Source organism: Rattus norvegicus, chromosome 16 (assembly GCF_036323735.1).
Source record: "Rattus norvegicus strain BN/NHsdMcwi chromosome 16, GRCr8, whole genome shotgun sequence".
Lineage (NCBI taxonomy): Eukaryota > Metazoa > Chordata > Mammalia > Rodentia > Muridae > Rattus > Rattus norvegicus.
The window spans coordinates 77,736,749-77,761,490 of NC_086034.1; the positions used below are offsets into that span (position 1 = coordinate 77,736,749).

The following is a 24,742-nucleotide window of genomic DNA, read 5'->3' on the forward strand; positions in this document are numbered from 1 at the left end:
GACTATTGGGAGAGCTTAGGGACATTTCCCAAGTCCATTCTTTCCCTAGCTTTCCCTAACCAAAGCTAAAGCAGCCGATTGACAGAACTGAATCAATGATATATTGGTGCACACATGGTCTTTAGATGTTAGAATTACAGACTCTATTGTCCAGTTTTCAATCATGTGTAGTGTGACTGGTAAGCTCCTGGGCCTGGGTCCTGGGAAGGATACATGGGAAGGGAAGGGCAGGCCAAGGGACAGACAGCCCTCCCATTTTTCTGTTTCTTTTTTTTTCTTTTTCTTTTTTTCCTGAACCCTCAGCCTTTGGTGACTAGTTCTTATCTGTGCAATGGGACTAGGAGACAAGGGGAGCTTGACTAACCCTCAGGTGTCCATATAATTATGAATCCCCAAGGTCCGTGGTCTCCAGAGTAGCCGTTGTTCCGTGGAATGCCACAGTTAGGCACTTAGCTGGCCAGCCAATGAGGGACACATGAATAGCTCAGGCCAGCATGGGAAGGCCCAGAAGCTATCAGGGACCCTTTTTCCTGAAGTTCTGACTTGGGGAAGCAGTTAAGTAAAATGTTCTTTGTAAGTTATGTAGAAGTCATGTCAAGGGTAAACTTTATTTTTCTGACAGCTCTGCGGAGAATATTACACTATCTCCCCACAATAGCATAAATGTTCTCCCCACAATAGCATAAATGCAGGTCTTATCTCTTGAATGTAGCCCAGACAATGAAGGGGAGGCTGAGATTGAAGCAGTCTCATGAGAAAGGCCAAACCCATATTATTTGATAACATCAAAGGGAGGGGCCGGCGTGACCAAGAATGAGCACAGCACCGAGCCATACAGCCTGACAGTCCTGCCTGTCAGTTCTCACCAGGCAAGGTCCTTAGACCCTGCGACCTTTGAGACGGGACATGGGAACTGCCATTCATGGGAGTGCCAAGGAGAACAAGAGGACTGGAAAACAGTTTTAAGTGACACACCCACATTCTGACATTGGGACAGGTAGTACCTGGTTCTTGCTACCGGGAATTTGATGCTTGTTTTCTTGTTGATTTTCGTGTATATTCAAGTGCCCACAAGGGTGTTCTTGCTCAGAAATCCCCATTTCTCCTTCTGCTTGAATGATTCATGGAGAATCCTGGCCCGGGTACAGTGCTGTTTCAGGGAAAATGGGCTCTGGGGAGTGAATGGGGGACAGGGACTCCTTGTAAGGAAGGCAGCGTGGCGTCTCACACCCTCTGTGGGCCACTTGAGTACGGCAGGGATTAAATGCTTTCTGTTTGAATTCCACAGGGTGACATTCTGTGCCTGTTCATGTCCTATATCAGCAACACACAATGGCCGGGAAGGCAGGATGTGCGGTGCTAACTCAATGCCAGACTCGAGGCTCCATGAAATTCTCCTAAGGATCATTCACTTTCTCTGAGGCACTTCTCAGCAGCTTCACGCAAAACCCACTGACTTTAAGACTAGACAGAAAGCTACGGAGCAACCAAGCGCACCACTCGGCCCCGGTGTTTTCATTTTGGATGTCTACTTGCAAACTTGAAGGTGGATATAAAAAGATGCTTTTAACTCTTTTAAATGTTTAATCCAAACTGCTCTGAAGACTCTCCCTGGCTCAAACTCACACTGCCTATTCCAGTTGGAGTAAACTGAATTAATAAATACTGAATATTGCCTTTTATAGCTTATCACGAAATAATTTTCTTCTCAAATCCATGCCTTAAAAGTTTCTGTTTATCTTAGTGTATTTTTTCTATTCTTTTTTTTTTTAATTTATTCATTTATTTTAGAACGGGATTGCGACTTCTTCATACACGTGCGGGCAAGTGCACTGCCATGAAGCTCTATTTTCAGTCTCTCTTAGTATATTTTGAGAATGCAATACTTCCTTTCTTTCTCCTCTTCTCCCTCCCTTCCCTTCTGCAGAATGACCCTAGGATCCTGCACGGAAGGCAAGCATTCCACAACTAAGCCTAGTTCACCAGCCTGGGAATAAAATGTGTTCTAGAGAAATGTTTAAAATAATAGAGGTTTGGGGAATAAGAGTGTTCAAAGGTCACACGGTCCCTCTGTCGTGGCACTGTAGTGACATTTTTATGCATGCAGGAATGCTGTCGCTCAGGACTCCTGAGAAGGCCAACCACAGCATATACCACATCACATCTTCTTGGGTCTCCCTTGGCCAGTGTATAAGGAAAAGATCAAGCCTGTGCAGAGCTGGAGGGACACCAAGCACAGGACTGTGCTGTGCTTGTCAACCTGTGCTTGATGGACAGATGTGGAGGCAATACCTTTGTTCTGTGCACACCACAGGAGAGGCTCCGTTATAATTCAATTCAGAAAGAGACTTAACTGTGCTAATTGGCGTTTGAAAGATACCTGGCTCAGGCTGGAAGACTTGGTGTGTCAGGGGGGTACCCAGAAGCCACGGGGACTCATCTTACACAGGCAGGCCTGGAGCACACAATGCCCGGATACTGCCAAGGGCATAGCAGCTGGTGTAATCAATGACAGGTCAGCAACCGGATGTCAATTAGGGGGAGGAAAGGAGCACAAACTGGGGTCTCTGAGCCAGCCCTGGCATGCAGAGAATGTTGCCGGGGGGCCTTGGGTAGACACAGCAGGTAGGCAGTCGTCCCCTAAAATCCCAGCCGGAGCCAACCAACAAAACAACCGGAAGAACTTAGCCTGGCTGTAACAGGCACTGCACAGGACGCTGGAGCAACAGGAAGGCTGTCAGCCACCCAGCCTGGAAATAGCAGGAGTGCGGCTCAGGCTGCCGCCTTCCCCCACAGCGGCGATTCCCGAACTCTGCGACTGTTAGTTGTTGTTTTGGACAGCTGATACCGGTCATGCACCGACGTGTTTTCAAAGCTCAGTTCTGGTCTGAGGCCGTTGTCAGTTTGATTCACTTTTCCAAGAAACCAAACAAGATCCCGGCTGTGGAACATGGGATATTCGAAGGTTCTATTCTTGGCATTCAGAAAAATAAACAGCATTTGGCTTTGGGACGGGAGCTAAAGGGTAGCTTTTTTTTTTTTTTTCCTTTCAATACTTTCTATGCAAAGACAAACGGCTCTGTAGCAGATAGTAAAAAGTACTTTTGATTGCCTTATCGAAAATGTACAGGGTCAATCATCAATCATTTAAAAGATACTCATGAATTTTTGTGTGAATGTAACTTTGGAAAATGAGGTTATCCATTTTTATCTATTCAAGGAGAACATCAAAAAGTGAGTGAGAGAAGTCAGGACTTTAGGATTTAGAAATGAGAGTGAGGTGGGGAAGGGGGGCTGAATAAAAAAACCCAGGAGGAAGGGGAAGCTAGAAGGGAGAGAGGGAGAGAAAGAGGGAGAGAGAAGGACACTTATGGGGGGCAGTCCTAAAGGACCCAGGAAGGACTCAGTCTCAGAAGAGGACTTGGAAGATAAGGGAAAAAGAAGAACCAGAAAACTGGGAGGAGCAGAGAGAGGAGAGGACTGGGGGGCTGGGGGGGGGGATGGAGGAGGGGAGTATGTGGGGGAGGGGAGGAGGAGGGCAGGGGAGCAGGTAGTTGGGATCTCAGCATTCACAAGGAAGAACAGGAGAGGAAAGGCTGAAAGGAGAAGCACACACAGGGAGAGAGCACTGAGCGACCAGGTAAGGACCTGCAAACAGGGTAATCTGCTGTTACGTGGAGCTGAGCCCTCCCAGAATTCCTGCGTCTAATCCCCAATCCCTAGCACCTTGGAACATGGCTGCATTTGGAGGCAGGACCCAGAAGGGGTTGAACCAGACCTCACTTAAGGAGGAAGTGTGAACTCAAAAAGGAAGCCACACAGGAAAGGGGTGTCACCTGCAAGTCCAGGGGCAGCCATGGAGATCTGCCTGATCCCGCTTTGCCCTTGGCCTTCCAGATTCCACAACAGTGAGAAATGAGTATTTCAGCTGTCTGGTCTGCAGGGCTTGATCCCACCAAACCAATACCTTTGTCAAAATCTCAGGGATGAAGATTTAAAATTTATCCTTGGAGCTGAGTCCAGAATTCATCCTGCTTGGGATGAGTCCATTGTAGGGTGTTGAGCCTAGCATAAAGCGGGGAAGGAGCGAAGGACAGGAGAGGAGAGGGAGGAAGAAGGAAAAGGAGGGAGAGGAGGGCGAGGAGGAGGAGGAGGAAGAGGAGAGGGAGGAAGAAGGAAAAGGAGGGAGAGGAGGGTGAGGAGGAGGAGGAGGAAGAGGAGAGGGAGGAAGAAGGAAAAGGAGGGCTAGGAGGGCGAGGAGGAGGAGGAAGAGGGAAGAGGAGAGGGAGGGAGAAGGAAAAGGAGGGCGAGGAGGGCGAGGAGGAGGAAGATGAGGAGGGCGAGGAGGAGGAAGATGAGGAGGGTGAGGAGGAGGAAGATGAGGAGGGCGAGGAGGAGGAGGAGGAGCAGCAGCAGCAGCAGCAACAGCAGCAGCAGCAGCAGCAGCAGCAGCAGCAGCAGCAGCAGCAGCAGCAGCAGCAGCAGCAGCAGTAGCAGCAGCACACCCCTGAGAACGCAGACTCATGGCTATATGGCCCTTCTGGAGTGTTCTGTGGTCCTCCAAGTAGAATGACTGGTGGAGCCCGCCCACCTCCATCACGCATATGGACAGCTTCTGATGGCCAGCTGTCTAATTTAGTATCTTTCCCTCCCTGAAAATCTTGGGTGGCACATGGTACAGGGTGCCTGCAGAACCCAAGCCAGCCAGTTTACCCTGGTCATTCTGCGCTCACCACTGAGGCTGAGGTGGCTCTGAGCGAGCAGATTTCCTAAACAGGAGCAGGGGGTTAAGGCCGCTCCAATATCCTCTCCTTGTGAACTGGTCTTCAGCCGGCAGTAAGGGGCAACTGTGCCTATGACTGTTAGAGAAGACGCCCCGAGGCTGAACTATTAATCTCAGGCCCAGGCCATGTGGGCTGCATCCCCCTCCACCCCGCCAGTCCTGCCCTTATACCAGAGCACCAAGGCAGTATTCTCCTTGAGCTCCTGATAGCCATGTGACTGGCAGGCCCCTCCCCTATCCCCCCTGCTTGTATTCCACCATCTGTTCCTACCTAAGACCCATTTCTCTGACAGGTACTGGATCCTTGCTTCCCTCTTGCCCTTGTAGGGACCAATGATGAGGCTGGCCAGCTGAGGGGCTGGGCTGACTTGGCCCCCACACAGGAGCACTAGTTCACACAGCTTGGCTCTGGGAGGGCTGCTGGCTGGTGCGATGAACATCTTCGGCTGATTGGCAAAGAGGGTTCCTCGGTATTGCTGGGTAGATAAGTGGCGTTCACGTCGGCAGATCTGTGGGTAGACGTAAGGAAGTCAGTGGGGACAGAACTCATTCTGTGTGAAGATCGGGTCAACAGTGAAGCTCAATTCTCTTCAAAATACAGACTCAAGGTAATGTTGCTGTGCTGGTCGATTTCTGTCAGTATGACAGTGTAAGCGAGGCAGACACAGCCAGAGCTTTCTCTTGGCTCATGGTTTCAGAAGGGTCAGCCCATGGTTGCTGTTCTAGGAGTGATTTCTGGGAAACGAGACTGCAGAACAAGGGCTGGGGGAAAGGCACACCCTAGTGACCAGTTCCCTCCAGCTAGTCCCTAACAGTCCATTCAGCCATGAGCCCATGCAGATTAATTCTATGATGAAGTTACCACCTTTCCGATCTAACCACTTCTCAAACAGCATGGCCAGCGGGAGACCGAGGCTCAAAGCACTGGCCTTTGGGATCCCACTTTATATTCAAATCACAAGGACAATCCATTGTTCCACAAATTTTACATTCCCCAAACCCGAGAAGACGATGATGGGAAAGATATTTTTCAAAGTGGATATGGATAAAAGTCTAGGAGTACAACACACTTTTGAATTATCACAATCTTAAAACAAAGTATTAAAGATTAACCAACCGATAAACAGACTACATCTCTGAGCACTGGTTAAGTAGCTCGGAGGACCGTGTTGGCGAAGGAGGGGGAATAGCTACCACTGGTGCTGCTCTTGCCAGCCATCATTCAACTCAGGGGCCTCCAGGGCTCTCTCGCAAGTGACTAACAGATCCTAGGACTGCTTCAGACTAGACACCAGGTGAGACCGCAAAGGGTTAGAAGGAGAGATCCCATGGAGGATGTCCCTCAGCGACAGCAGGTGTGTACGTGCCCTCATAGGGGTATCCTAGAAGATGTCTGAAGGAGTCATTCTGATCACGGTCTGAAGGGTGTTTTAGGCAGCCTTTGAGAACAAGTGTCAGACAGTGGGGAGCATTTGAGAAATAGACAAATGTATCAGAACTCTCCTGCTGTCTCAAACAGTTGTGGTTTCCAAGGGACAACAGTGAGGCACATTTTAAAATACATTTTACTAATAACGGATTGGTGAAGATTTTTTAAAAATAGAAATAATCTAGGAGCTGTTGGGAGTTATGTATTCTGAATGTTTTAGCCAGTCTCTTTCCAATACCTGGGATCAATAGCTTAGGGAGATTAGGGACTTTGATGTCAAGTATAAGGGGAAGGAACTCTTTTAAGAAGAGTGAATCCATGCTGGGCCTCTGTTTGGAGGGTGAAAGACCCTGCAAGTGGTGGACAGTAGTTGCTTAGTTAACACCTCCAGATGGTTTCCCCCTCACTCTGCACACTACAGTGGTGGTGGGCTTTGCTTCAGAGCCAGGTCTTGCTGTGTCAGTTAGAGAGGCCTGGAACTCTCTTCACATTCCCGCAGGCCTCTAACTCTCTGTCTTCTGTGTCTATCTCCTGAGTGCTGGGATTATGTAAGCACGACTACATCTAACCCTAATGTAAAACAAGGACCCAGCTATGAAAATGAAGCTTCACCATCATGGGGGCCCACTCGACATACTTCAGTTATGAATCTTCTTTTCCTTTGAGTACAGTACTGGGTAGCAGCGGTGTGCCCTGACTGGCGACTGGCAGCAGGCCCCTGCTGTACCAATGGTCCTTTTATTAACACGGTCAGGAGCAAACTAGTATCACTGTGAAAACAGCAGTGGCTGGAGAGAGCTACTCTATCAATACCATGAGTCAAATGCAGAGATGAAACCAGGGTCACCACTGTCCACCAAGGTGTTGAGCTACTGGACCAAGGTGCATTGAGATAGATAACTATAACTATTATATAATGATAATATATAATGATTATATATAGTGATTGATGACTGCGGCTGATGGACACAAAGTAAAAAGTGACTTTTTGTACATTAGATATTGTTGTGTATTAATTCACTAATGCCTTTTCTTCCAAAATGGCAGGCAGGAACCATGGATGTTATAAAGGTATGCTAGCTCATGTGTTCTGCTCAGTGCATTTATAGCCCAGTGGAAGATGGGCTTGATCCAAGACAATCCAAGTGACCTCATTTCCTCTGCAGATGGCACACTCCTACCCTATAAGGGTAGGTGGGATTTGGGGGAAGTTTCCCTTACTGCCCTTTGGGCCAGATGGTCATGCCTCTGTGGGTTACATGCAGTTATTGAGTCCCTGGGACATGATAAAAGTGGTTGAATTGGAAGACGGCAAGTCTAGAATCTCAAACAACCTAAGTCCTGGACTAACCAATTGGAGACACATCCTTCATTTTCCGGTATACTAGAAAACCGATTGTAAGTGTCTAAGATACCAACTTGTCTGAATGATGTCACACAATTAACCACTATCAAGGATTTGCTGTGTTTGTATTAACCCACTCTAAAATGCTAATACAATGAGCATATACACACTTTGTGTGTGTGTGTGTGTGTGTGTGTGTGTGTGTGTGTGTGTGTGTGTAAAGTAGCAGCAACAAGAACAAGTGATCTGGGTTTGTTGGCACACACGACAATTTGAAGGTGAGGGAGGTTGATCTGGAATTCAAGGCCAGCCTCAGCTATACAGTGAGTCCAAGCCTGCTTCTGCTATGTGCAACCTTGTTTCAAACAAACAAACAAACACACAAACAAGAAATGCCTTCGAGTTCACTGCCCCCCCACCCCCACCCCAGTTCACTGTCTTACAGTATTCTAATCAGAAGGCAGCCTGTTCTTATTCAGGGAAAGGCCAACCTTGGCCGTCTCAGGGTGTGGCTTTAGTTGCTAATTTCTGTGGTTAGGTATTGTTTCCTCATCAAGCACATGCATTTGCCATGCTCACTTGTGCTGGTGAATGTGGGAAACGGGGTCCCTGACTTCAGACTATAACACTAAAGTTGACAGATCGAGACTCTTCTCTTTGTTTGTTTATTCAGCCTGAAAGCAGAGGAGGTAGTGTTTGAAGTCAAAGCAGTCGAGCCTGCATGGCTTTGCCTTCCTGCTGTGGTTTGAATGTGATGTGTCCTGCTCGGGCTCTCAGTCCAAGGCTGATCACACAGCATGGGAAGGCTGTGGAACCTTTAGGAAGTGGAGCCTTCCTGGAGGAGGTGGGTCACTGGGCGTAGCCTCTGAGGGGCTACAGCAGGCATCGTTTCCTGCTCACTCTCTGCTTCCTGTGTGCCCATGGAAGTGACCAGCAGGCCTCCCATCCCCCCCGCCATGTCTTCTCCCACCGTGATGGAGCGATCACTTTGAACAGTGAGGCACAGCAAACACTCCGCCTTTAAGTGACTTCTTCTCAAGTGTCTGGTTAAAGTAATGAGAAGAGTGACTAAGACCCTCTGTCCAAACCTCAGTAAAACGAGGACAGGGATGTACGAGGAGCTCATTGCCACAGACACCATCCGTGATGACTGGCACTGTGCTCGCCGCTAAGCTCTGGTGAGGTCCTTCCTGTGAGAGAGGCTCAGAACAGGCTGCTTCTCGGGGCTCTTACTAGTCTTCCTAGCCTCTCGGACTTTTTTCAGCAAACTGCGAAATCGCCTGAAAGGAAAGGGACCCATGCAACCCCACCCTTAGAGGCACCCATAACTCTGAGTGCATGTGGTCCAGGTGACTGCAGGTCATCGATACAACCTTGGACCCTGACCCTGGCTTGTGCATCTTTCTTTCAGCAAAGCACCATTACCTCAACTGTGCCTTTTTAAAGTTATTTGAGAACATTAAGGCTCTACACTGCACAAAAGGGAAACCAAGCTACTGACAGAGTGCGCCCCTGTGTGCTCCTCTGTCCTCCCTATTCCTTTAGAGGGAGAGGAACTTACATCCCATTTTCAAAGCTGCCTTAGTCTCCTTTGTTGCCACAATTCAAGGCAACTTCCTTAACCTCCAACTTCACTGCAAACTTCACACACGTGCACACACACACACACACACACACACACACACACACACACACACACACTCACACACACACACACGATGCTGGGCATGCTTGAGGGTATCTGGGGATGATGGGGGGCAGTAGGGACAAGGGGTGAATCGACGAGCAGATGGCTGGGTGGTCACTGTGATGCTATTTGTGTTGACACCTCACCTAGAGCCCCAGAGATTACTCAACTAACTCTTTCCGAGGAGACCACTCAGTGGACAGATGGTCTGTTGTGCAATTATGAGGAACTGAGCTTAGATCTCCATCGCTCATGTAGAAACCCTTTTGGGACGGTGAAGAACCTGTAACCCCAGCAAGTGCAGAGGTGGGGTGGGATGGGAGGATCCTTGGGAAGAGTTGAGTACTGAGCTTCCGGTTCAGAAACAGATCCAGCCTTGGTGAACTTGGAAATGAGTGAAGAAGACAACGGTGTCACCCTCTGACCTCCACATGCACTCCCACAGTGCTCTCCCACTCATATGAACACACACATGAAGGACCAAAAGGGCAAAGATAAAAAAGAACAAAAAAGAAAGCCCTAGCCTGTACACCAAGTCAGAACGACTGTGTCACGCTGAAATCTGCGGAAGGGGGACTGGAGACAAGTATGGATTAGGAATATTGGCATGGACTCAACTTTCTTGATGGGAGAGAAGGTGTCCTCTTCTACACAATTTCATCTCATGTCAACAGACAGCGTTTGAATGGCCAGCAGAGTGGAACCCCAAAGTGTCTCAGAGGCTACCAGAGGCCACCAGAGCCGAAATCAGATGACTAAGAAGGGCACATGCAAGTTACAGAGTATAGTTTTGCAGAATCTGACCGTCTCCTTGGATGCCAGGGATAAAGGATGTGTGTGTTGAAGTGCATCTGTTATCCCAGCACTCAGGAGTCTGGCAAGGCCTTAGTTACAGAGAGATACTCTGTGAAAAAAAAAGAAAAAACAACTTGGAAGAAACAGCAATTAAATGGAGTTCATTGACACCCTAGGCTCAAGCAGCCTCTAAAATAAACAGGACGGGCAAAGTGCTGAGGGTGAGCTCTGGGTTTTCAGGAGAGTTCCTGATGTTCTCTGCAGATGGTGATGCAATATTTTACTTGTATATCTATGTGCTTATGGGCATACATGCATAAAGTAGATGCAGTGCATGCGCTGGTGGGTTAGCGACAGTGTGGTGCCGGCTGAGGCCAAAGCCTGGACATCAGCTGTGCTTTAGAGAGCCCTGTCCCTGTGGCTGCATTTACCCTCATGAGGGAGGCTACTGATTCACCAGGGTTTAGCACAGACCCTTCAAATCTGTTTACCCAGAAGTCAGTTATGGCAGACTACTGTTGGAGCGGAACAGAATGCCACAGGCTTCTAGCTCTCAGGAATCCCAGCTATTTATCCATGGCCAAGAGACAATTTGGCAGGAGTTCATGGTTCAGTCACTATGACCAGGGCATTGGATTTCACTTGGTGTGAGAGCTCACCTGCTGAGTGGCTCACTGATGGGATATCCAGGTTCCCGGTGAGCCACACATGTGAGAGGAGGTACAGACTTGCGGCAACCAAATCCGCAGTGGCCAAATTCTTGTGGCAAACAGTATAAGGGGCTGCAGACCCAGGAGGAGGCCCGAGACCACTTACTAGCCACAGGAAAATCAGGCTAGTATTGAATCAAAGGGCTCGGGTCACAGAGTTGGCCTTTCCCAACTCTGCTTCTGACCAGGAGCAAGGAGGCAGACACACATCTCCAGTCAGGTGAGATAATGCCACACCTGAGTTCCCACACGAGCCTTCCACAGCATAACAATTGCATGGTGATGATTCTGAGCAGTGTGGAAAACGCAATCGGGTGGCAGCATCAATTCATCTGAGATCTGGAACATGGAGCACTTGACTCCTCCCTAACTGGTAAGGAGCTGCTGTCAGCTCTGTGTACACTGGGGTGGGTCTCTAGAGTATTTCCATGGGTGTGCAATCGTGACACGTTACTTGCTGCCTCCCTCTTGGGTCAGGCCTTCTGAACCCACATGGGGTCCACTTCATTAGTGACTCGATTTATCCCTGTAGTCTGGGGTAGGGTTGCACGTGTACTAACGCACTCTCTCAGATGCACACTGGCCATCAAGTGTGTTCTCCAAGCATTCTACCAATGAGCCTGGCCTTTTCAGTTCCCTGGAGGATGGCTGGTGCCACACTTACAGATCTGAATATGAAAAATGTCAATTTTCTGCATGTTAATTTAAAGGGTATGGCTGTGCCTGTCCAGCCTTACAGACTCATTTTTTTTCCTGGAATGACAGTGTACCTTCTTCCTCTGCAGAGCCTTGCCTAACAGACACTTCCCTCCCTTGACATATCATAGAGGCGGCTGGTGCCATCGACGCAGCACAGTCTGCTCCTCATCCTCACGATGGCCATTGGTTAATCAATAATTCGTTCTGCATTCCTGTAATAGAGTAACAGGCTATACTTTGAAGTCACAAGAACGGGAAGGCAGTCAGTCCACTTTGTTTTTCAAGTGTACAGTAAGGTGCTTCATTCAAGGAAGAGAGGCGACCGAGACTAGGAAGGGTTGGGAAGAGCTGCAGTGGGAAAGACAGAGCAGGAAGCGCAAGGCAGGGCACTTTGGGTGACGGGTGTCTAAGCTTGGCACGTTCCAACACATAGTCCAGGATCACTGGAGTGTGGATGTGTGGAGGGCGCGTGTGGGTAATAAGAAAAAAGGATTCTTTTAGAGTCATTAAGAAGTGACCAAGTGGTGAGCCTACGTAAGCAGGCACCAGGCCAACGTGACTGCACAGCAGGAGGACCGCAGTTAACAGAGCCATCAACAACCTCATTATACAGTGAGTTCCAGGCCAGCTTGGGCCTATAGGGTGAAACTCTTAGAAAAGAACAAACAAAATCCAAACCAAACCAAACCAAAAGAAACCCAAAACAAAAACCAGGTAACCAACCAACCGGCCATGAGAGCTTCGGCTTCGTTATCACCTCTCTAAGCTAGGAGAATTGTCCTGTGGGAAAAATACACAAGGCTGGGTAGAAAGGTTGATCCTCAAACGTGAAACAAGCGCTGTGATTTTACTAAAAACGAAGAAGTGAAGGGTACTGAGTTTGGAATGGGAGAGAATTCAAGGCAGAATGGGCAGGCAACTGTACGTGGGCCTAGTCCCGCTAGCTGCTTGATACGTACAAGTCTAGAGGTCAGCATGGAAGACAGAGAAAGAGCCACGTGTGGCAACCACAGAAGGGTCATCCATCGGGGTGGAAGGTTTCCAGTACAGGCCTCCTTCCCCCAAGTTCAACACCAGGGGGCAGGAATTACAGGTGTTGAGCAAATCGTAGAGACCAAAGTCCCTTTGCACTTGCCATGCAGCTGCCTGCAGACTTGGCCTTGGACCGCATTCTGTGACTTTCAGCTGCCGGCCACTGGAGAGCTCTTGATGGCAGGAAGCTCATGTCCAGTTCTCTTTCTTCTCTTCAACCCGCGAACCACATCAGTGTGCAGTTCAGCCTCCAGTGCTCATGGTGTTTTCCACATTCAGCCACGACCCTGCTTCCTACCCTGCCGTAGACAGTGGGGTGATAGATAGGCACGCCACAGGCTGTCCTTGGACTCAGCATCCCTACTCATCTATCTGCCTTCCTACCAGTGGCTGGTGCGGACTGTTCCCAGCCAGGGCTAGTGGTCCCCACTGAGCAAGGCCGAGTCTCGCTTGCCTGCCCGAGAGCTGCCCTGTCTGTTCCCCCATCCGCATTAATATAATAAAACCACATCCCTCCATTCACCTGCCACTTCCTGTTCAACTCCTCTCTGTCTCTGCATCTGTCTGTCCCCACACCTCCTCCTCACCTTTGATCTCACCACATCCATGCCATCACCTGCCAGTCAGGGACCTTCACAGCGCTGCAGACGACAAGCCACACAGTCCTCACCACACACGGCACAGACTGTGGTTTCCACATCCTCAGAGCAATTTCCCTCGTCCTACCTATACGTCCTCTGCTGCTAGTCGCTGGATCTATGTCCTAACCTCTTAATGCTGACCCACGGTACCCGCCATCCATGACGCTCTGTTCTGCTCTCCCTTAGCAGCCCAAACCAACCAGCCTCAAGGAGCCTTTGTACGCCGCTGACGCCCAGGCTCTGCTTCCAGTACAGGCTCACCCAACCTTCTGCTCTATGTCCCCTGTGTGGGGGTATCTGATACACTTCTGTCCTGACCACAACTTGTCCTCTTGCTCCCCAGAATCTGCTGGCTCTGCAGCCTTCCACCTTAGTTAAGGGGAACCCCACACCTCCTGATGCTGACCCAAACCCTACAGTCAGACTTACTGCTGGCTCACTTCCTTTCTTATGTCCTGTGTCACCTGTCCAGGGTCTGACTGGCTTCACTGTCGTCAAAACACTGCTTAGGCCCTTTGTCGGTGCTGTGCAAGGAGGCCCAGCACAACTCTAGTGCCCGCCCAGCCTGTACTAATGCCACCGCATCTTTTTGCTGCTACTCCCCTCCCTGCAGCTCTTCTTGCTACAGTAGGGATTTCAGAATCCTAAGCTGTTCTGTTCAGAATGGTGGTGTGTCGTTTCACCAGAGTGAAAGCTGAAGCCCCCACAGTGGGCAGTAGTCAGGCTCTCACCTCTAGGGACCTGCACTCATTGTCCATGACTCTCAGGCAGCCATACCCATCCCAGGTCAGCTTCATGCCCATCCCAGGTCAGCCTCATGCCCATCCCAGGTCAGCCTCATGCCCATCCCAGGTCAGCCTCATGCCCATCCCAGGTCAGTCTCATGCTCCTGCCCTGTACCCCCTCCCCCCTGCTTCAGATGTCCCCCTTTCCCACCTAGATGACTGTGCTATTCACTCAACTCTCTCACTGTCTGCAAGGCCTGCCCTCTAAGGCCCCCAGGGCACCCTTGGGCTCCCAGCATGCTCTCCCTTAACCTGGTCTGTTTTTCCTTCTGTCAAAGTTTCCAGCACCTTCTAATGAGACAGATCGTTTATTTTTTGGGTTGTTTCTTGTTTCTCCTGCTGGAACCAAAGGCAAGAAATGGCTACACTGCTCCACGGTGGACACGGCACGCCCAGCAGCACCTGGCACGCTGTAGGCGCTCAGCTACATTTGCACAGCTGATGGACTTCTTGGGTGACTGTGGGGTCTGGTATGTGGGAAACCTGGGATCTGATTTCAAGAAAGCTCCAACTTCAGCTTGGGAGCAAAGCATTCCACTTTAGCGGCTGCCTCGGTGCAGGTCTGAGGAGGGACGGCTGTGGCAGATGAAGTGAGGCATTGAAGGGTGAACTGTGGTGATGGATGGGCAGGGAAGGGCGAGGGTTTGCATGGGGAAGGGAGGAGATGATCGTGGAGAACATGAACAGTGAGGAGAGGAGGACAGGGAGCTGAGCTGTCTCCAGCCAGAGGCAGAGGAGGCAGCTTGCCTAATCAGGCTGCCTGCTGGGGGACAGCTGTGGGGGGAAGGGGAGCTTAGATGTATTAGCGACTTTTCTCAGCATTGTGACAAATATCCATGAAAGCCACTTAAGGATGAAGGCGTCTGTTCTGGTTTCTCCTTCACAGAGGGAAAGGCGAGGTCGTAGGGGCAGGAGCCTGTTCAGACTGCTCACACTGAGTGCAGTCTGGGAGCAGGGAACATAAAGCAGGGCCCCAGGTTGAGGTCCTTCGCATTCAATCCCGGGCCCTAGCCCAGGGGATGGAGCTTGCCCACATTTAGGGTGGGTTTTCCCACCCCACTTAACTTAATCTAGCAGTCCCCTTGTAGACATGCTCAGACCTGTGTTTCCATGGTGATCTTAAACCCATGTAATCTGTGGATTTATAGAGTTCCAGGTGGGTGGACATGGCAGTGAGGGCACAGGACTGTCATGCATGCCCTGCGCTTTCTGTCCTAGGCCTTGCCCCTGGCATCTCCTCTTTAGGCTCTTCAGTTATATCTCTAATAGCATTTGTAATAAACTGACATGTAATTCAGTGTTACACTGATTTCTCAGCTGTCTGAGCAGGTTATCGAATCCTAGGAGAGGATTTAGGATGCCCTGGCTTACAGCTGCTGGGTCAGAAGTCACGGGGTGGGGGTGGGGTGGGGGGTGGAAGGTAGGAGGGTGGGGGTGGGGAGGGAGGAAGCCAGCCTGTCTGTAACTCCAGGATGACAGTGGCAGAACTGGATTGAGTGTCAGGGTGCCCAGCTAGTATCCACAGTGAGGGCTGCTTTGAATGGGGACCCCACAGTCAGTGCTGTTGTGCTATATGCACGGACAGCAGAAGGCAGGAGCCTGTGAGTTTAGATCAGTTGTTCTCAACCTTCCTAACCTTCCAGGGACCCTCTGATACAGTTTCTCATGTTGTGGTAAGCCCCTGACTGTGAAGTTATTTTTGTTACTACTTTATAACTGTAATTTTGCTACTGTTATAAATCACCATGTAAACATCTGTGCTTGCTGATGGTCTTAGGTGACTCTGTGAAAGGGTTGTTCCGACCCGGAAGGGTATCCTCTGGGGGCAGTTCACAGCTGGGCAGCAGGGCTCTGGTTCATCTGTGCATAGGCAACAACAGTGACCAGAAGACATCATCATTTCTAACCTGGCGCTTAAAACAAATTTTAAGTCCTTAATTTGAAACATTGTTCACAGGCATTTTTTGAAAGAACTACAAAGGTAGAAAAAATAAAATAAAGTCCATGTCCTATAGTCTTAGTTGGGGTAAATGGGCCAGTACTCCCCTCTACCCGCAACAGTCACACAAACTCGCACCAGTTTTGTCCTGTCTGGGAAAGCCCAAGGGCAACAGCAAAGCAGGGTGATAGTGAATCACTGGAGGTGTACTGTGATGACGTTGTGGTTTCTCACTAGTGAAAGGACTTCTCGGGAGACAGCCATGAGCCAGGCCGGCTCTTCCGTTTCAGCTGCCAGGAGCCAGATGACTGGATTGACTGTGGGAGTGAGAAGGTGGGAGAGAGGAGGAGGAGGGAAGGTTCTAAAGGGTGTCCTGCTGCTAAGGGCACAGTGGGAAAGCCAGGGAAGCAATGCCTCAAGAATAAAGGTTCCTGAGTGTCACCAAGGTTCTGGGGTTCACAACAGAGGGCACAGAGCCCTGGACTCAACGTTTTCTCACTAGGTTCTGAGCTATAAAATACTTATTTAATGTCTGCCATAAATTACTTAGCAAGTAAACACTACCACACCAGTTTAAAAGTAGTCCAAGTGACAAAGAAAGCCATTTTTCAAAGCTTGCCACATTTGGAACAGAATGCTCTACTCCAAGGGATGAAAACAGTCTGCTGCTAGGCATTTCCAGGCCTAGGGATGTGAGGGGCACTGAGTCATGTAGTGAATGAAAGCCTCTTCCCCCACAGGGATCAGGAACCTGACAGAGTGGTTCTCGGCACCCTAGAGGCTGCACCCAGCATGTGGCACAGAGGAAAGAAAATGCTGGTACTTCCTGCCCCACTCCAGCCCATTTCCATGGAAGGCCGATTTATGAGGCTGGCACACGCTGCTGCTCATTTAGTTCTATAGTACAGATCTTTGGCTTCTGTTGGACACATCTGAAGGTGCCTGAAGTATGTGTCGCCAATATATGACATGTTCTCTTTGAATTTGTCTTCTTTTTTTTTTGTTTTGTTTTGTTTTGTTTTTCAGAGTTGGGGACCGATCCCAGGGCCTTGCGCTTGCTAGGCAAGCGCTCTACCAGGGAGCTAAATCCCCAACCCCTGAATTTGTCTTCTTATCTGATCTTCTTTCCTGTGGCCACCCTGGAGCCCCCACAGAGAAATCCTTAAGAGCCCATTGTTATCTCTTCAGCATCTCTCTTGTCCTCAGAAGCTGAGTGACAAGAGGGTAGGCCTGGGCTCACAGGCTTAAACCTCAGCTGTCACTGTGTGGCCTTAGTGAGCGCTCAGCTCTCCTGACTCCCTATTTTTGCTCTCAGGCCATCTGCTCAGCAAAAGTGATGGATGGAAAACTGGAATTGTAGACACTGGAGAAACGCCAGTGGTCTTATCATCACAGTCTTCTACTCGTTTACATTCACGTGGTATTTGCCCTTTGCGTACTTGTTAAACCATTCTAGGTTTAGCAAAATGCCCAACTGTTATAAACTTGTGGAGATAAAAAGGACTGAAGTCTAAGGCATCCTGACCAAGGTGGCATATTGCTAATGGGGTCTGTCTGCTGTGTAAGTCGAACCCAGCCTTGGCTACATAGCATAGTGCCTTAAAGATGGTTGCTCTACCGGGAGCCATTAGCGTCATCTGGCCTGAAAGCATGGTAGTCTTTCTGGCCATCAGCTTTCTGACAGTGTTTGAGATATTTGAGTCCTTTACTCTATATCCAAAACTGAAATCTTCCAACGGGTCTAACTCCATTTCACTTCCACATTGGACTTTAAGTGTGACCTTATTGATCTGGGACTTCAACACATGGATAAGTCATGTGGTGCCTTTGCTGTGAGACTGCTTCACTCTGTATATGCCAAGATGCAGGTGATGCCCTCCCGGAGTTGTGGTGGAGACCATCTTTAATCCTGCTAGCCTTGCCATCTGATGTCTGTCTAACACAGTTGAATCCTTTGAGAATGTGTGGCAAGTCATGGACCAACTTGATTCAGTGCTGTGAATGAGGAAAGAGTAATAAGATACTGGTTGATATCAAGACTGCTCTCAAGGAAGATTATGGTGCCTAGATGATTCAGAAGTGGATGTGTGTGCATATAAGCAACATTCAGATGTTGATCCATAAAGAGCTCCCAAGGCATACGCTGATAACAACGCAGACTCCAGATACCACGCAAGGCAGCAGCTTAGGCTGCGTTCTGAAATCTGAGCTCCAAGGAGGATGGGAGGGGAGTTTGCTCCTAATGCGGTAGCAACACAACCCTGAACATCTGTATCTGGTTAAGTAGACTGGACTCGGGGACATTTAACAGGCTGATGACTGGGAGATGGGGGCATGTCAAGGAGGGGGGATGTGAGGGCCAGTGACAACAGTGTGAATGATTTAGAGAGCCTTGATGTCCTTGGCAGTGATGGTCCTCAGGCCAAGCACGTGCTGCTGAGTCCCAGAGAATGGCTTATATAGCCTCCCTTGGTTTTTAGCTTGAAATAAGATGGGATAAAAATGCAAAGAGCATACTAAGAAATAATTTGGGGTGAGCACAGAGGAAGAGTGTTGGGAAGTGAACGGCCCTGGCGCTTGCGTCAGTATGGGGCTACCTGATGGCGTGTGGGTGGCACTGCTGTGCTGAGGAAACTCCCAGTAGACCAAGTCTATGTATTGTGGAGAGAGACAAAAGGGCTGTTACTCTCCCATAGCACTGACTGGAGCCCCCGCTTTATGAGAAAAAGGCACAGTGAGGTGCTGAAGGGGGGGCTGCTGGCACAGTGCTTCTGAGAGTCGAGCACAAGAGACACTTGCGGTTGTCCGAGATGATGACGGAGTTGGCCAAGGCAGAAGCGGCTTCCTGACTTTCACCTAATGCTACTCAGACAGTCAACGTCAGAGCTCGGTGTGTGCCAGACTTGGGTTTTTAAAGCATCATTTGAGTTTTAAAGGCTGCACGAGTGATGGGAACATAGCTGTCTGGGGAATCCACGAATAACTTTCAAAAAGCCATAAATCTGCATTTCATGCTTCATAGTATTCAGCAACTGCAAGAAGTGTGTCAGGATTTGACCCGTTAGGTGGGGTTTTCTTTTCTTTTCAAGAGTCTCACACTATGGCCTGGCCTGGTACTTGCCCCACCCTCCCTGGCCTCAGTCTCCTACATTGTGATTCCAAGGGTGTGCCAGGGACCTGCCAGGGTACCTGAGGCTCCTTCTCCATACATTTCAGTACTAAGGACGTGAACTATTCTGTGGTGTATGCAGGACTCTAAATCACCTTGTGTTTAAATTCTCACGTTAGGCATCTTCATATGGGAATTACTCTTTGGCTTTACAGGATCTTCCTCTGAGCCTTTAAAAACTGTCTGTACGGCCACTGAGATGGCTCAGTGGGTAAAGACATTTGATGCCAAGCTGATCTCCAGGACCCACAAGGTGCGAAGAGAGAACCAACTTCTCCAACGTGTCCTCTGACCTCTAGAAGCACACTGTGTGGTGTACGTGTGCCTTGTGCATTGAAATAAATGAATGCTTGTCGGGTAAACAGTAATAGCTTTGTAGATCCATTAAATGCCTAGGACACATACATAGGGTATTAGGAAGTCAGGGGTTCTGGGTATTGCGAAGAGGGCTCGGTTAAAGTATTTGCCCCCCACCCCCCAAGCATGTGGACTTAGTTTTGATCCCTCAGAATCTATATGAAAATGTTGAATATGGTAGCCTGTACTTGTAAGCCCAGTGCTAGGGAGAGAAGCCAGGGAGATCCTGAGTCTCACTGGGCAGCTAGCCTAGTGAGAGAGACCTTGTCTCAAAGAAACCAGGTGGATGGCTCTTGAGGAATGACACTGGATGGACAGTGACCTTTGGCCTTCATGTGCCTGTGCACACACGTACTTGTACACCCTACCCTCACGTGTGTGGACCTGGAAGTTCTGAGCAAACATTTAAATGAGGCTGTCCTCCGACAGGTCCTTAGGGTTCTGCAGAGTGGTTCTCATTCTAAGTGGCTATTAGAACTGCCTCAGAATTCTGCTGCAGGCCCCTCTATCAAGGCAGTCAGTTTATTGGGTGGCTGAGATCTGACACTGCTCCCCAGCTGAGCTGAGTAGGCTGCTGAGGCTGAGGAAGTTTGTCAACCAGGGGATTTCCAAGGTACCAGCACCCTGGCCCCTCTTATTTAATTAACGGAGCTAAGGCCCCAGCAGTAGGCCCTACCAAAGTCTACAGCCACAGAAGGTCCGGATTAGAATAACTAAAGAGGCATCCAGGGGTTGGGGATTTAGCTCGGTGGTAGAGCGCTTGCCTAGCAAGAGCAAGGCCCTGGGTTTGGTCCCCAGCTCCGGGGGTGGTGGGGGGGGTGGCGGGGGGTGGTGGGGGGGTGGGGGGGGAGAAGGAAAAAAAAAGAGGCATCCAAAGAGTCCGGCTGGCTGGCTGACTCTGGACAGATCTATTTACAGCTCAAAAACCACAGTGACCCTGGTTGAGGGTCACGCCTAAGCACCTCAGTTAGGAGGGAAAATCTACAAAGACAGAGCCTACCGCAGGCCCAGGCATATCAGCCACCCTGGCAAATGATTCGGTTCTGCACCCTTCCCTGCTTCTGCTTTCTGGGTTATCTCTGTACCTAGACAGCCCTGCTGCCCTGAGCAGGTGAGCTCTGGCCTGTGGGCGCTGGGCTGGGACTGACGGCTCAGCCCTCGCATGTAATGAGCTGCTCTCCTTCCTGCCACGATGGCCAGCGTGCCAGCCAGCTCTGCTGATGTTAGAGTCCTGCTTTGGGGACTGGTTAACCTCATTGGGGATGAGTCCTCTGACCTCTGCAAGAGCCAGGGCTCCTGCCTGCTTTATTGGGACCAAACATGACCTGATTTTAAGTGGTCAGTCTGGTCTCCTCATTTCTCTCGGTATCCTGAAGTGAACTGGTCGCTTACTGCAGATGCATGTTGGGAGATGGGAGAGATTCTTCCTTTTGCATCAGGATACTTGTGTGCTTAGTTTTAGTGCATGTGGACAGTCAGGAGGAAGTGCGGATAAGGCAGGTGTGGGCTAATGGTGAGCCAGGGCCCAAGCAGGGTGGGGCACTCATTCTCATGCTGAGAAAAGGGTGTTCCTTCCACTGAGGTGTGGAGGACACGCCTCACAGTAGTCACAAGACATCACGTATCACAGTAGTCACGAGACCTGTCTTGGGGAGAAGTGAGAGGCATGGCCTGATCATTCCTGCTTCTTCAGCTTTCTGGAATGCTCAGTGACTACACTTTTAAAGATCTGTAAAATACAAAAGCGACCTGCTGTGATTTTATTTTATTTTTTTTCAAATTTGAACTGGGATGCAGGCCAGTGGCCACAACTGTCACCTGGGTTGTGATCTAGGCTTGGCCGGGCAGAGCGCTGTGGCATCTGTCCAGCCATTCACAGCAAGGCTGTTGTCTTTCTGGAGATGCTGCTGCCTGGCTCAGGGCTGCTCTGTGGTTCATTTCCATGATTTATCTGCCGCCTTTCCAAACGCTCCCTCAGGGTGAAAGTCTGCCTCTGCTGCCAGCTGCTGAACGCCTGGGGCATGAGAGGAGGTGGAGAAACTGAGTGGCCAGGGAGCCCTGGGGAGGAGAGATCCTAATTGGACACCAACATCTGGAAGAAGGAAGAAACACTGCTTGGACATTTGAGACCTACCCAGGGCAGGGGTGTGAGGGGAGTCTGGCCCTCTCTGCATCTCCAGTGGCTAGCAGCCATGGAAGCAGGAACACAGACACAGTGACATCAGGGTGACAAGGAGAGGCATTCACACGGCACTGGCACTGTCGGTGTGACCCCATTCTTCCAGTCCCTAGCACTCCAGCTGTGAAGTGAAAAGGCCACTGGGTGGTTTTCTGACTTTCATTCTCTTTAAATAGCTGGGTTTGGCATCTCCTTCATGGCCACTTCTCTTGATTCTGTCTACCCAATGACTTGCTTGTTCCCAGCTAATTTCAAAAGCTTCTTGACAACTCTAAACCTTTGACTGTGTTACTAGTGCACAGTGGAGCAGTCAAACAGTCACATCATATTCGGTTATATTTTAACCTAAACAGAGAGAGCTCTGGAGTCAGCCCGAACGACCCAGTTTCTGCCTCTGGCCAGGATGGTCGTGCAGCACACCTGAGTCAGGGCCAGGGCTCTTTGGAGGCAATAAGGAAGAGGATCAGCACCACTTGGGAGGGCATTTCCCTGCACCTAGAGGTGCAGAAGGGAGTGGCAGAAATCAGGTGAGGGTCCAGTGACACTCTGTACCTTCTATGAGGGGAACAGCAAAATTAAGAAGCCCAATTTTGGGGTTTCTGGTCAAGGTCACAGTTATTGAGGGACTGGACTGGCTACAAGCACTGTTCTGGTGAAGAACAGAAATATTACTCTGAAGTAACATGTCTGTTTCTGTGTGCCTAACTGTTAGAATTAGCTTAACTGAGGCTATACACAGGCCTTAAAAGGCACCAATTAAAGGAGTCAGTGTGTGATGATTCCTACCAAAGGAAGTAACAGCACTCGAGTAAAACAGGTCGTTCCATCCTGGAGACTGCATTCATGTCCCTTTTCCTTGCCTCTCCACCTCAACCCCTGAAGCTGCTGGTGATGAGGGAATCCAAGACAAAACCGAGCTGGCCCATTGGAACACCATACACTTATGAGCCACTTCTATCCGTCCCACAGCCTTACAGAAGGGGACAGACACGTTCTATGGTGCAGCCATAAATTGGATTTAGGCTGCAGAGATGCTCAGGGGTGTAAGTGGGGTGTAGCTCAGGAGTGGTAGACTGTACTCACAGCAGACCGGCACGCGCGCGCGCACACACACACACACACACACACACACACACACACACACACAGTGTACATGCAGATATATTCATATGCTTGCATAAAGAAACACAACACACATAACCACATGTGTTTATAGATATAAATATGCACACATCATAAAAACACATTTCAGTTCTCTCTCTCTCTTTCACAGTTCATTCTTATCTAGGCCAGGCCTTATTTAGTTTATTGCATCTCTTAAAATAGTCCCAGTCGAATAACATCTGAAAACACAAACAAACACGCCTCAGAGCGTGTGGAAAGGTCATGCCAGGAGCAGAGTTTAAAAGAATAAAATCCACAGAGTTGGGCCAAGAGGTGACTAAGAGAGAAGGAGATAAGATCTGCCTACAAACACCTGGAGGTTGTAAACAACGAGGAAAGCAGGAAAGCGGCAGACCAAGCCAGCCAACAGCAAAGGCTGACCAGGAAGGAATTCACTGCACATTAGGGGGAGGAAATGACCTGCAAAGCAGGAGCCTTCCACTTTGCCGCAGGAGTGGAGGGCAGAGCTGGCGCCATCCCTCCAGGTCTCTGGACTTCCCTAGCGCCAGACCCAGCTCCCTTCTGTTTCCATGGCCACTGCTGCGGCTCAGCACCTCAGGGCACCTCTGCTTGGGGGACCACCCCATTAGGTCTATCTGTCAGCACTTAGCTGCCATGGAAGGCCTCACTGAAGGTGGCTGTCCTAAATTCCTATACATAAAGCACAAGGACCTCTGGATCCCCCTGTTCCCCAAGTGAGAACTGTTTTTGGTCACTCTGTGCAAGAACTCTGGTCATCATAAATTACCACATAGTATTTGGAATCTTGTTACCTCCTGTCAGACTCAAATTTAACTCAGTTTCAGAATGTGCTCAACCTATGATGTAAGGGATTTAAAAGGAGAGGAGAACACACACACACACACACACACACACACACACACACACACACACACACACTCTGCTAGTAGGAGCCCACAACCTACCAGGAGGCTTACAGAGACATCCAGTGGGGATCAGGACAGTTATCTTCATATATATATATATATATATATATATATATAATGGCAACATACAACATTTCTGTGAACTCCTCAAATCCTTCTGAATCCTTCTGTATGGGGAGAGAAGCCTGCCCCATGGATAGTTTGGGGGGGGGGGCGAGAGAGAGAGAGAGAGAGAGAGAGAGAGAGAGAGAGAGAGATCGATCTAGAACAAACACACACAAGTGAGGTAATAGAATACTAACCTGTGAGCCCCACCTGCCCAGTGACCATGAACCCTCCTGGGATGCTTGGACTTGTAGTTCCTGGACTCTAACAAAAGCCTCATAGGAAAGTACACTAGCTTATGGGTTTGTCTTTATAACCCCCTCAGAGGTTTATAAATTTCCCAGCTGGGAAATTCCAGGGAGTGGTCCTGACTAACATCCATCTCTTGGTCAGTATTTAATATTTACTAAAGCTTGCTTCAAATTTTGGCCCCAAATGGTGTAAGTGGTTTCTCTCCAGCGGATCTCAGTGCAGCAGGGATGCACGTTCTGAGTGTATGATGGGCATATGTACATGTGTATGATATGTACATGTATATGATATGTGCATGTGTATGATAGGCACATGCATGCAGAGTGGGGTAGGCAGGGCAAAGTTCATGACGGACTAAGGAACTGTGGTGTGTGAAAGGGCAGGCTGGCCCTCATGTGGGCAGAAAGGAAAAAGGGAAGAAGAGGTCTAATTGGCAGGGATTGAGAGTGGGTTCTGAAAAGTGCTGCGTGCTACCCTCTGGCATGACCTTGAACCTGCCAACAAGAGGAAATTTAACAGCAGTATGGAGTTTGATGGTGTCTGTTTCCTAAGATGCTTAGAAGACCAATAAAAGCAGAGAGACAGGCATGGAAAAAGCTGCAGGTCAGCGATCCTCACATATAATGCAATATCCAGGACGAGCAATGTTAGGTTTAGGACCCTGGTGCTTTTTTTACATACCAAAGCAGACCTGGCCTCCAGGATTTCCAGCATCCCTCAGTCCCTACCTGGCATACTCTGTCCCCAACCCTTAACTTTCCTGCCCAGGGGCTGGGGCTGCCCT

The 24,742-nt window shown here is 49.4% G+C and overlaps 1 protein-coding gene and 1 long non-coding RNA gene across 5 annotated transcripts in view; one reads left to right on the forward strand and one right to left on the reverse strand.

The window, feature by feature from the left end:
• Mcph1 (microcephalin 1) overlaps positions 1-24,742 on the reverse strand; it is a 202,523-nt gene that overhangs the window by 12,498 nt on the left and 165,283 nt on the right. For all 4 annotated transcript variants that reach the window (XM_006253383.5, NM_001427088.1, XM_063275460.1 and 1 more), the window contains exon 13: positions 5,055-5,292. In XM_006253383.5, coding sequence (XP_006253445.1) covers positions 5,055-5,292 — 238 coding nt within the window. The remainder of the gene's footprint in view (positions 1-5,054; positions 5,293-24,742) is intronic.
• Positions 721-3,014, forward strand: LOC134482416 (uncharacterized). The gene is made up of 2 exons (XR_010058487.1): positions 721-997; positions 1,289-3,014. It is a non-coding gene; the product is annotated as an uncharacterized LOC134482416 (long non-coding RNA).